Below are 13643 nucleotides of genomic sequence, written 5' to 3'. Positions count from 1 at the left end.
CTCAAAATCTAGCCATAATAAGATGGGAAACTATGCAGTTAATTTAATTTTTAAATTCAAAGTCTCACTACGACTAGATTACTGGACAAAGACTCCTAAACTATATTTAATCTACATCTATTCAAAGTGATATCAAAGCCTCCTTATGCTAACCTGGAAATGATTACCATACAATTTTTTACAAATATTGAGCATTAGCTGTTAAATTTGCAAGTACTCATAAGATCTCAAAAGTTACACTGGGCTGACTGCAATAAATATGTGATATTTTGGTAAATATAAAAATCAAATAATTTTTAAAATATTTGCACATTACTGGTTATTTAGTTCCCTATACTACATGTGTACTGTGTTTGTGTTAAGTTACTGTGCTCTGTTTTGTTAGGCTTTTCTATAGTGACTGTCTCTCTCTCTCTCCCTCTCCCTTGCATGTGTGCTTCTACATTGGTTTTATTTACACAATTAAAAGCAAAACAAACCAAATTGTTTAATTAGGTCAAGGTAAAACAAACTATAATCCTGGAACTTTAGAACTGAGAGAAAACAATTAGATATAAAACTACAGATAAATACAAATATTGGTGCTGAAAAATAAGATGTAAGGGCTAGGTGAACTCCAAGAATAAAAAAGAATCTCCCCCTAAACTGAGCACTGGGCTAAGAAAGTACAGAAGGCAACTGAAATAAAAATGGTTTGCAAATGGAGGTTTTGCAACAACGAATGGGCCAGTTTCTCAACAGCATTTAATGCAAGTCTACACTACAACCTGCTAGGTTACTTGACATGTGAAATAGTGAAACACATCCCTTCTTCTAGACAAGGCCCATTCTCACCCACAAAGAAACATGTAACTCAGATTCAAATAATAAGGCCTTGGCTTGATAGGGTTAATCTTTAAGGAGTGTTATGTTTCTTTCCCACTCAATAAAGCATCAAACGAGGAACTATCCCACAAGGGTGTTAAAAGAATTAGCAAAAACACATGGCATTTATATATGTATTGAAGACAGAAGAAAGGGGAAAGAGGTGGTCTTTTAGCTCCTTCAAAAATAAGGATTGACAAATGCCATGCTAAAATATGATGTAGAAGAAGTTTCTTTAAGTTAAATTAGCACCTGTCCACGGTAACATTTTAGAGTGGGTTTAAGATACATTAAATGGTAACCCTTATTCATCCTTTCCCCCATTTTCTGTATGTATGTATATATTTGTATACTGGTCTGGAACTTAAAGCAATAATTGTGGCTAGGAGAATTCTATATAATTTTATAACAGAAAATATTTAAATATTTTCTTTTTATATAGAAAAAATGATGTGGATTCATGTTATGGTCATAGAGCAGAGGCTTTGGTGTCAAATAACCCTGGATTCAAGTTCCAGTTATGCCACTTGTTAGCTGTAGAATTTGGGGTAAGTTACTCCTTGGATCTCATTTTCCTCAACCATAAAATAGGGATAATAAGGAGATTAAATGAAGTAATCGCTATAAAGCCTTTAACTCATTTCTTGGGCCATACGGTAAACACCACATAAATATTAGGCATTATTCTTATTATGATGATTAATAATTATCAGTTTGAACAGTGTAACATACCAAAACAGTTAAATCACATCAAAGTGAGGAGGAAGAAGAGTAAAATGGAGAAAAAAAACATTTCATCCAAGAAATTTTTCAGATAGCTAATATAAGTCATTATTCCATGTTGCTTTGGTAAACAAAAATACAAAAGACAAGAGAGCAAAATAGCCAGTAATATAAACTCGCCTGCAAAAGTCCTTGATAAGTGTTATGGACAAACTGGTGATGGATGTGGTTTGATGCTTTGTGAATTGATTATGAAGGTCAATTCCACAAAGTGAGAAATGGTGATTTTATGATACTATAAAGTGATAAGCCATACTGATTGCATGTCCTGAAGACACAGTTATATAGAGACAGTATTAGAAAAAAAACTCTTAATGACATATTGTTGCCTGTGATTATACATATAGCTCATGAATATTGTTCAATATAATGGAATTTCAAAGAACTTAAATGATTTTCATCATTTTGATTTCTCCCAGAAGAGTTAATTAACAGTAAGGTGGAATCTAGCAAATGCATTTAAGACAATTTTTTCTAAGAAGCCTGAAGGTTCTGTCCTTAGTTTGGACAAACTCTGTCTTTTCTAATCAATTACCAGATTAAATGCTTTTTTGCTTCCCCGACAATGCCAAGTTTGGTGCAGTCACCTAAAAAATAGCCTCAATTAATGTTTCATAAATGTTGAAAAAAATGAGTTACACATGACAACTATTACTTTATTTCTGTTCCACTGTTGACATATTCAGGATAGAATCAAATGCATTAAACAAAAATGAATACATATGTTCTCCATTTCTGCAATGTTAAGTAATAATAACTGTAAATAAAATAATTGATCTTAAGTGAAAATATTAATGTTTCAGAAACATGCTAACTTAAATGATTGCTGTCATCTACTAAAACAGAACAGTTGCCTTTGTTATCTTTTTTCTTTTTCCCCACCATGTTTAAGAATGAACAATAATCATTGGATAAATGAACAATCATATTTAAGGAGAAAAATGAAGCCTAGAACAATATGAAAATGTTTTATTGTTTCCATTCATTAAATGCTAATAGCATGTGCATACGCTAACATAAGAAGACAGTTTTATCTTACCTTTCAGATCTGTCTTTTCAGAAACAGTTTTGACTTATGTTAAAGCAATACTTAACCCTTTTGCCTTACCCCTCCATGCTTTTTCTAAAATAGCTAACCTGAGGTTATTGACTATGGGAGCACAGAGGAAAAACATTCGCACGTTAGGCCCTAGTTGTATCAGAATTGTGTTCAAATTCATTTCACTATGGCCATCTCAGATGATGATACAAATGCAAGAGGTAGGATCCACCATCAGAAAGCACTCACCGCAGTTGGCTTCATCTGATGCGTCTGCACAGTCTGGATCCTCGTCGCAAACCCACAGCTTGGAAATGCAATGTTTGGTAGTTTTACACTGGAAATAGTCTGGAGAGCAGCTGTTTTCGGCTTAAGAGGAAAGCATCTATTATTAAAATGTAGCTTTGGACAAGAATAGACATTCTAATTAAAAAACAAATAAATTTTTAAGTTAATCAATTGAAAATGTATCATCTTTTAATTAATAAGACCCTGAGGATGATAAGTTTTAACTTTTAATTATCTATAGTGTATTCCTATTACCCGTTCCAGTATAAATAAATAAAACATATTTCTGCAAATGATGCATTTGATAAAAATCAGAGTTTTCAAAACCACCACACCTTGATTAGATACATTGAAACTAATTAAAAAATAAAGGATTCAGGGTCTTTCAAAATAATTTTTTTCAGATAAATAAATATAAGAATTTACACATAGGCATTTTTGTAAATAGAAAAAGACTAAAATCAGAAGATATTAGTGAATGAGAAAAAGGCACAGAATTTATCAAAATCTCTAGTTGTGTTGAGATTTTGATGGAAGAGGTGAACATCTGCCTCAAACTATAAACTGCTTCACAAATCTTAGTCAGTTTAATGGATCAGCTTCTAGAATGGCTAACCATAAAGAACTGGTACTGACTTTATTCTGAATGTACCATCTTAATCAAATTGCTGGATGACTGCACATTATTTACTAATAAAAGTTTTAGAGGAATAAAATAAAACTTCAGTAAGACAGAAATGTTGACAGCAGTTCTGCTTAAAGCTTGAACTTGACAGGTGCTCTATGGTTCAGATCCTGTGTGTGTATGTACGTGTATGTGTGTATGTGCCTGCCTGCCTACGTGCATGTATGTATATGATGTAAATTGTTCTGCCTCCCATTTTATGTATATTTATTTTTCATGGGAGATTGAAATAAGAGGTGAACAGAATTAAAATTATTTTACAATTGTCTTTTGAAGTAGCTTGTTAAGATACATTAGAAGGAGTATTACTTACAGTTTTTAACAAGTGATTTTGTTAGGTTATTTTGTCCAGATTTTTGTTTCTTATCATACATTCAATATGTTATTATTAAGGAAAAAAATCTCTAATTAAAATGGAGTTGATTTCAAGTAACTAATTAAATCAACAGAAGAAAATTACCTGCAGCTACTTAATATGGTAAAAAAAAAAATCTATATTTTTTAAAAAAGCACCATAATCACCTGTAATTTGGTTTTGCTGCTTCTCTTAAGGATGATGTGGATGAATGCATGTTTTTTCATGTTTGTAATAATCTCCAGGTAGCTTTTAAGTAAAGATCACCCATGTTTTAATTTTCTATATATTTTTATACAGAGTTTCTTAACCATCCCAATAGACATCTAGTTGGAATTATTTGCCCATCATTGCAGTTCTATTTTCCACACTGTATAAATTTATGGTGAACAATAATAATCTTTAGACCAATTTCAGTTGGGAGTCAGAGGTCAGAGTGAACAGTTGGAGGTGACTTACGACAGTCCCTTTCATCTTCCTCATCTCCACAGTCATCCTGCCCATTGCATCTGAGGTTTACTGGGATGCATTTCTGGTTCTTGGTACACTTGAACTGACCTGAGAGGCAGACATGTGTGTCTAAAAGAGAGAACAAAAAATGTGGGCTAAAGCCTGTGTCTGAATTTAAATCAGTGCAGACATCATCAGTTAAGAATTAGATTCGTGTTCCTTAGTTAAGAATGTAATCACCTACCACAGTTGAGTTCATCAGAATTGTCCCCACAGTCATTCTCTCCATCACAGATGAAAGCGGGCAGAGCACAGAGCCCAGTTCCACACTGAAATCGGCCTGGCTGACATTTAAATTCCGCTAGAGGAGGAAACATATAGGTATCGTGGAATGACAATCTTAGCTCATGACTTCTTAAACAGAGCTTTTCTGACATTCAACATATTTATTATATTATTATATTAAACATATCCTAGAGCACAATGTGAATGTCTCACATCCAGAGAGCTATTAGTTTCAGATGTGCAGTTAAGCTTTGAGCAGCTCAGATGGCCTCCAGATTAGATTTTATAAACTAACAGTAAGAAGAAAGATATTAACAACATATAAATATATATATTAAAACATTTAAATTTCTCCTCATTTCAAAGACATGGTATTGAGTGGCAGAGCACAATTCATTGTAATTTTTTTAAAAAGTTTTTCCAATATCACTTAAAAAATTATTTTTTTGATCACTCTGCTGCCTGTAATGTGTTAAGAGAGAAACATCTGCCCTCAATACATATTCCCCAGCATTCCTTAAAGCAAATACTTTCTATAACTATCACATTTTAAATCAGAATTATTGATATTTATTTCTATAATCTTATTAATATATAAGGACAATGTCATAACTAGTAAAGATTTTTATATACCATATGTATGTTATTATAATAAATATCTCCTACATGGTAAAGCAGTTTTTGCTATATTCTTTGAGTTTATTTAAGCAATAATAACAATAAAGTAGGATCTATTGTATATCTACTTTGTATCATGCACTGGGCTAGGTTCTATCACATATAGTTACTAATTGAATCTCATTATAAACTTCTCACCTTGGGATCACCATGACCATTTTATAAATGAGGAAAGTAAGTCTCATGGATTCTAAGAATTCACCCAAGAATACACAAGTTTCAAATGCCAGAGTTGAAGTTTAAATCCACATCTGACTCTGAAGTCTTCTCACAACTTGCAATAAACACTTATCTTTTCACTGATGATCCTAATGTGTGTTACTAATCACTGATTTTGAGATTAATAGTATGCTGTTTATTAGTTCAAATCGGTCAATCAAACATTAATAAATTATATTTTGAACTTCCGTTGGAAGATAAATTACGCTTTTATAATTAAAATATTAATTAAAATTTTCTTAACATGAAAAAAACCTCAATATATGCATGGCTTCCATAGAAGTGAGTTCTAAAATGTTGAACATCATTTACCTTCAATTTACAACATTTATTAATTAATCACACTAAATGTTTAAACTGGGTGATCCTTAATTTTCTCATGATCTAAACATGCATTTCCTCTATTTCCTGTTGCTTCATATACGAGTTCCTTTAATATTTCTTTGCGCATAATTGCTGTTGTATTTTTCAACACTTTATGAACTTATGGTGTATGGATAGTAATTTTTAGACCAATTTCAGTTCAGAGTCAGAAGTAAGACAGAACATTTTGAGGTGACTTATAACAGTCCCTTTCATCTTCCTCATCCCCACAGTCACATTGTCCATTACAAGTGAGGTTGTCCAAAACTTTTCCGTAAGAAGGGTTGTAAATATTAAAGGAGTTCCAATGTCTGTTAAATAACTAGGAAGCCTATGTGACCTTTAAATGTGTCTCTAGAATGATCCTTGATGCATTAGAGTATTATAGGAAATATAATTACAAACTTATGATGCCAGAGAATTCTTGATGCATCACTCAACTATATTTACATAAATAACATTATTGCAGTATGAAGGTATATGAACCTGGTATCAAGCTTTTCTGCTTTTTCAGGTGAAATTATAGGTATTGTCAGTGGCTCTTAATACCTGCAAATTTTGATGATGCAGCTACTCAAAAATGAAGTCTAAACACTCGACAGACACACGTACATCATTTTCCACCTCACCATGACTCTCAAAATAAAGTGTCATGCCTACAGATGTTCAAGCTGTTAACCCATCAACTCCAAGAAATAGATCATTTACTAAAATATCACAGAGATAATGTCACCAATAAAAACACTTAGTATTGGTATTTAACCAGGATAAGGATCATACAGAGACTCTTAGATACCAGATGCCTCTTTGGTTCCCTTCAAAAGACATTAAAGTTATATTTGTTCACCAAATATTCTGAAAGTGGGTAAATGTAAAAAGTGTGTTATACTAAAGCTGTAGTTAATTTTCATATGAGTTTGGATACAGCATGAAATTTCAGTCAAGATTAAAATTAGAGTTCAGGAACTGTAAATATTTTAGAAGGGAGAGCACTGGGTGCTAATGACTTTGTCTGCAGGTCATTATGGGGATAATTCCTCAAAAAACACTTTAGTAAATCTGGGCAGGAAAGGTCATCTTAATATGAGAACTAAAGTAACACAATCATTCTTATTTCTATAAATTACAAAAATAAGTTGTATTTACCTTACTATATCACAGAACAGTTTATTGTGAGAAAATTAATAAATTTTATTGGGTAAATCTCCATTGGCCACCATAATTTCTTATACCTTGATATTTTTTTAATTCAGTAACTTAAGAATAATTCAGGCATAATAGTATACCTATGTCATACAGATACTACTCTTCATATATTGTCCATCACAGTGAAAACAAAAACTTTATTAAAAAAAATCAAAGGGCAATGGACCTTTCAGACCAAAAATAATATTAGAAAAGCAATGACTTTTAAAGCTTTTTCCTTCTCACTGAATATATTATTTACTGATTTTAAACATATAAATGAGATATGTGAAAAAACTTCAAATGTTTGATATACTTGGTAGTGACCAGAGAAGTGGAATACAGCTCATCCAAGTAATTATCTAGAGGTCCTAAGTTTGAAACAGCTTTGTAATTATGTGGTGGAAAGTTCTGTAGCAGAAAGTAGCTGGCTTTCACTAAGACAGTATACTTGTTTCTTTAGTGCAAGCCTAAGGATCTTGAACTCAACTGTCAAGACCAAATCAAGGCAACCATCTACTGGGATATTGAGGGAATTATCATGATTGACTACAAGCATCTTCAAGTTGACAGGACAGTATTAGAGTGACCCATGGAGTGAACTATAAAAGGCTAACAAGGAAAAGTCTGCTGATTGTCCATTACAACCTAGGTTACCAAAGATAGCTTAAAAAAATAGCACCTAACCATGCCAATGACAGTCAAATGTCAAGACATAATTGGTAGTCACTTTAAGGCAACTACTAAGAGCATACTAAATTGACTAACAGCCAACTAATATTAGTCTTACATTGGAAAAATCTGACTTTTAAAGAATTTTCAGTATTTTAATACTGACAGAAAAGTTGAAGGACTGTATCCCTTAAAGTCAAGATTTCAGTCATTGAGTGGCATTCTGAAAACTTGCCCATTTTTGCTTCTGATTTAATGATATCTTAAGTCAAAATCATGCTGATTTTTACTCTCCTGATTGCTACATCAAGAGTTTAGTTATTCTACAAGTAAAAAAAAAATTGAGAAAGAGATGACTAATACAAAGTGCTGATGGTGTCATTGTAGATGTAATAGTGATCAGAGACATACATAAGACATTGCAACAATTTTTGCTGTATTTTAAACTACTAACATAAAACCTTTCTGTTTCAATTTTTGAAAGCTATCAGAAGGCAATACTTAAGATCTAGCTTCAATTTTCCAGGTCTGGGACGTAAGGAGCTCTAAATTCTAAACTCCTGCATCTGCCAGTGTACTCACGGCAGTCATCTGGTTCGTCAGATCCATCACCACAGTCATCCACGGTGTCACATTTCCACCAGAATGGAATACATTTATCAGTTTTGCAACGAAACTTTGAAATAAAGGGAAAAAATAAAGATTAAAGAACGCTACTCATATGTAATGGATATTTAAAAACTCACTAGGGCAGAGCAGCCTAGCCTACTCTCTTGCTGCAAATGTGAACTGTGGTGGTCTTAGAGCATTCCACAATAGGGAATAAGTGCACAACAAGCATCAAAATGACCATCCAGGAAAGCACACTGTTCAGGAAAACCTGGTGATATTTCCTGAGCAAAGACAAGCTCATGAATTTACTTATTGTCTACGGCTGCTTTCTCACCACAACAGTTTAGTACTGCTACACAGACCATGTGGTTCACAAAGCCTAAAATAGTTATTACCTGACCCGCTACAGAAAAATTTTGCTGAACACTGAATAGGGCTAAAAATCATCAGAGATACCAGGAAGAGGTATTGAGTTGAATTCATTTAGTTAATTTGAATTAATTTAACTAATTTAATTAATTTGAATTATTGTTCCTGCTAACTTCACTGGCCAACCATACACAGTGACCAAGAAAGCTCAGCCAATCTTAGATCTCAGACCACAACTTATCCTTTTCTCAGTAACATTCAGTTCCAAACGTACCCTCATAAGATAGAAGAATCTAAAGAAAATCACACTTTCCATACAGAGAGCACATGCATCTGAAATAGTTGCCGTGAATAAAAACAAGCGATTGTTAAATTTAGTAGATTTCTTCTAGTACTTCAATTTTTTTTCTTCTTCTGAAATTGAAAATATTAGGTATTTTCTAAAATGTATTCATTTTCTTTTTGAAGTGTTTTTGCTGTAATTCTTATGTGAGTGACTAAAAGCAAGGTGACATTTATCTTAGCATGTTGCATGCCAGGCAGATTTGTAACATAGAAATATATAACCCAGGTTCAATTTTCTCTAATGAAAATGGATTAGCAAGCTAAAAATTTGTTCATTTAAAATACTGTTACTGTCTTCAAGTAAGACAGACTGTGATGCTAGCCTTTACTGAACCTGTCTGGATATCATGGAGCTGATTCAGGGTAGATTTATATATATATATTTATATTTTAAATAAGAGAGTAATTTTTTTGCCAGTGGCACTGTAAGAGGGAATAGAGCACTGTGAATCCAAGGGAAGATCTCCCTGTTCAACTGATTTTCCCATATTTACTTAGCCTGTGGTCATGTTTGTTATGGCTTTCGTAAATTACCAAAAGAAAAATATTACTTTGATAGATAGTGATTGTTGGGGGATATAAGGCTTACTCTGAAAGCAATTGCCATGAACATTAAACATTTCCAGTCATTACACTAAGATGATTTCAAGTCTCCTGAGTATATTCACAGTCTTTCCAATCAAGATGTGAAAAATATCTAAATTTTTAATATTAAAAATATTTTAAATTTTACATATTATTTACACATATGTTTAATTTTACTAAATATTTCTGATTTAAATAAACACCCACTGTTCGAATGATAGATGACACAATGATTTTGCTCACCATTTCATTTTTAATAAGGACATAAAAGTGTTTTGAGTTAAGGGAAGGCCAGGGTAAAATATAGTTATTATTACTCTTTATGCTAATCCATATTTTATTCATTACTCTCAGAGGAAGATTTCTTCTATTTTGTGTCTGGGCTTTTTTTTCATACTTAAATACAGTAACTTTGAAAAAATAAATGCTAAACATAAATACAAAACATTCTTCATGGTAAATGCTCTCCAAGACTAATATCTTCATAAAATAAATTGCAGACTGCAATCATCACCCACAAGAAGAAGCTATAAAGAAACTCTTAAATGCATGTCTACTAAGTGGGTACATGGATAAAATGCAAATCCTACATATAGTGAAGTTTACTCAAAACAGGAAGAGTCTCCACTTAAAAATAAGTAAATTCATTTTAAATTTACTTTTATAGTTTTCTAATTAAAATGATTTAAATGTAATATTTGAAATGATTTGTGCCATAAGAATTGGACCTAACCTTGATTTTTACCAGATTTTCATATGTTCATTTCCAATCCTAATAGAATTCTTATCGGTGTGATTTGCCTATTTTGTTAAAAATCAATAATATTTGGGGGTGTATCATTGGCTGCAGTAATTAGATGATAAACCTCAAATCCCTTAGTAAGATAAATTTAAAATGCAATATTTTTTATCAGAATGCTTAATGATATGATTCTGAAGTACATAAATTATTCACTTCATTTTAATATCTACCTCACTAAAAATTGTGCTATGAACTGATTTTTCTCCAAGAAGTATACAGTAGATCTTTTTTTCCTCCCATTGTATCAGAAAAGAATCGGAGATAAAATGACTGCATAAACCACAGGACTTACAGGGACAATCACTACTTGATTGTGTTAGCTGAGATGTTACTCTTCGTTAACTTTTTTCTTAAAAATGAGACAAATGAAGTGATAACTGTTTTTTTCAGGAAGTATTGAAAACAAAGATATCTGATCCACAACATTCTGTTGTTACTGTACTGTCTTGCTATTGCTGATTTTTTTTAATTCATGCAAAACACTATTGGGGGTATATGAAAAATTATAAATATTTTAGTCATGTTATCACTGATACCAAATTGAGAGGTAATTTAGTTATATGAATAATACTTTTCTAGGTTGATTTAAGTTTTCATTTAATTGACTGATCAGACTTTTTGCTTTTGAATACATACAATCCTAGGTTTTTCTATTTAATAATTTGAAACATCTTATTCCTTTTATGACTACAGTGAGGCTGATATTTTACTATCTATGTCCTGCTGTTTGAGATTTCATCTGTGTGTCAAACATCCTTTGGCTTTACTTTATTTCCAGTCAGCTAATGAGGCTCACCACACTGTAAGGGGCTTAAGCAGGTGTCATTTCCACTAAGTTACCTATAGCCTCAGTGTTGGGCCTCAGCAGAGTGACCCTGGTCTGCTCCAAATCAAGAGAACAGAGGTTATTTCAGAATAACCCAGAGGTTAAATTGAAAATCTGTCTAAACTAAACAAAATTAACAGAAATTATAATTTAAAAATTTTTAAAGATGTGACTTCTCCCTTAAATTTTACCTCTAGCTTGCTTATTTTACCTCCCATAGTGACAAATTGCTAGTTCTCTAAAAATAATGAATTTTGTTCACATAAATACTTAGGAGAGTATAATTAAAACAACACAGTTGTAAAGAAAAAAGAGACTGTGACCTGTGCTTTCAACTAGACGTCAGAACCTCCTGATGGCAGCTCACACTAATTGCACGCATACTCAAGTATATTCTACTTGTGCTAGAGGGCTAGGGTAATAACAACAACACTTACTATGACCCAGGAACTTTTCCCATGTAATCTTCATAACGGTGGCCTGGAAATATTATCAATCCCATTTAAAAGATGAGAAAACTGAGGCATCAAGTAGTTAAGTAACAAAGCCAAGGTAATTCAGCTTATTTAAAGCAGTCAGAGTATGGTCAAAGTGAGTCTGGCTTCAGAGTCTATGCCCTTAACCACTACACATACTGCTTCCTGGAAGAAGCTGGATCTTTTTCGTTTATATAGTTCTTTATTGTATGAGCCTCATAGTCATAACTTAAGAGGCAAGTTGAGCTAGAATTAGCTTCTCTTTTTGAAAATAAGCACACCCTAAGAGAAATTCAGTCTCTTGCTATGATGTCACTGCTAGAATTGGAAAACCAGCAAATTCAAAACACAGAATTCTAAGAATAAATTTAGTCATGTTAAAAAAACAAATCACATTTCCTTTACAATTTTATCTTAAACAAGATAGTTACTCAAATATAAAAAATTAAATTTTATAATGCCATATGACTTTTGTCCAAATTTTGAAAGTAATAAAGTCCATGCAACTACCATTAAGTAGAAAAATTAACTTCTGAAATAGCTTCACTGAAAATAACTACATTTTGAAGAAAAAGAGATTTCAGAAGGAAATTATTTAGATCATATAATTTTTCAATAAAAATATCTAGAAAATTACTTTTTACAAACATATTTTCCATATCTCTTACTCTGAAGAATGACAGAGAGGTAGAGATGGTGATACAGAGCAGATTATCTAGGTAGATTTTTTTCTTTGTTTAAACTGCATATATCTTAGTCTTAACCCTATGCCTCAATCACCCTGGTATCTTGGAATAGGTCAAATTTCCCCTGATGATTCTGCTATGCCTGCTTACGATTTGCACCATTATTCTGTGTGGATCGGTGTAAGAATGGTTTTCATTTTTGTTTTTGTCTTCCTTTTAACCTCTACGTGTACTTCCTAAATTCCCATTTTAACAATATGCATCAAATTGCTTTTCCCTTACTCTGTGACCCTCTCTATAATGTATGGAATGTTTATCTAATGCTATGCCAAACAAAAAACATGATGTTTCTAAAACAGTTTACGTGAATAAACAAAACACAGGCAAAACCTTTATAACAACTTGCTCATACATGCCATGAAATGATTTCTAGACCTCCACTCACCTGACTGGCTGTGCAGTTAGATAAGCAAGTCCTGTTATCAGCTGCAAGATAGAAGTTGGTGGGACATGCACAGGTGTGAGTCTTTCCAGGGGCTAAAAGGCACAGATGACTACAACCTCCATTATTTGTCATACAGAGATGTTTGGAGACTACAGATGAGAAAGAAACAACAACAGAATGGGATAATCAAGACCAATAATATAATATGGGATGAGAGATAGGACATTTAAGCTTCATAACTTGTATTTGAATACAACGTTGTAATCCAGAACTCATCAAGATTATAAATATAATTTTATTTTGTTAAAAATTCTACTCATCATCCTATGACATTTATTTTATCATTAAATAATTTTAAGAATGTATCTCCATAATAGAAAGTATTTTAGTAGGAAAAAAGTGTCCATCAGAAAAACAAACAGAGACTAAAAGTATTTTGGATGAGTATATACACAGGTTTAAAAATATAAATGTAAAATAAAATAATGAAATGATGGTCTACATGTAATAGTATAGTGGGTAGCAAAAAAATCAAAACTTTATTCCATATGGCCTCATAGAATTCCCACTAGACGTATGCTTAAGCAAACTTGATACAGTTCTCATTTTTAGAGCCTTAGAGCTACATAAA

General features: G+C 32.3%; 1 protein-coding gene across 1 annotated transcript in view; it reads right to left on the bottom strand.

The window, feature by feature from the left end:
• LRP1B (LDL receptor related protein 1B) overlaps positions 1-13643 on the bottom strand; it is a 1820879-nt gene that overhangs the window by 200154 nt on the left and 1607082 nt on the right. Inside the window, exons 62-66 of the mRNA XM_029226108.1 lie at positions 13013-13161; positions 8449-8542; positions 4709-4825; positions 4474-4593; positions 2936-3055 (exon numbers count right to left, since the gene is read on the bottom strand). Coding sequence (XP_029081941.1) covers positions 2936-3055; positions 4474-4593; positions 4709-4825; positions 8449-8542; positions 13013-13161 — 600 coding nt within the window. The remainder of the gene's footprint in view (positions 1-2935; positions 3056-4473; positions 4594-4708; positions 4826-8448; positions 8543-13012; positions 13162-13643) is intronic.

The sequence above is a fragment of the Monodon monoceros genome, unplaced genomic scaffold (assembly GCF_005190385.1).
Source record: "Monodon monoceros isolate NGI ecotype Baffin Bay Population unplaced genomic scaffold, NGI_Narwhal_1 Super_Scaffold_16, whole genome shotgun sequence".
In the NCBI taxonomy this organism is placed as follows: domain Eukaryota; kingdom Metazoa; phylum Chordata; class Mammalia; order Artiodactyla; family Monodontidae; genus Monodon; species Monodon monoceros.
This window is presented reverse-complemented; position numbering and strand designations above follow the sequence as displayed.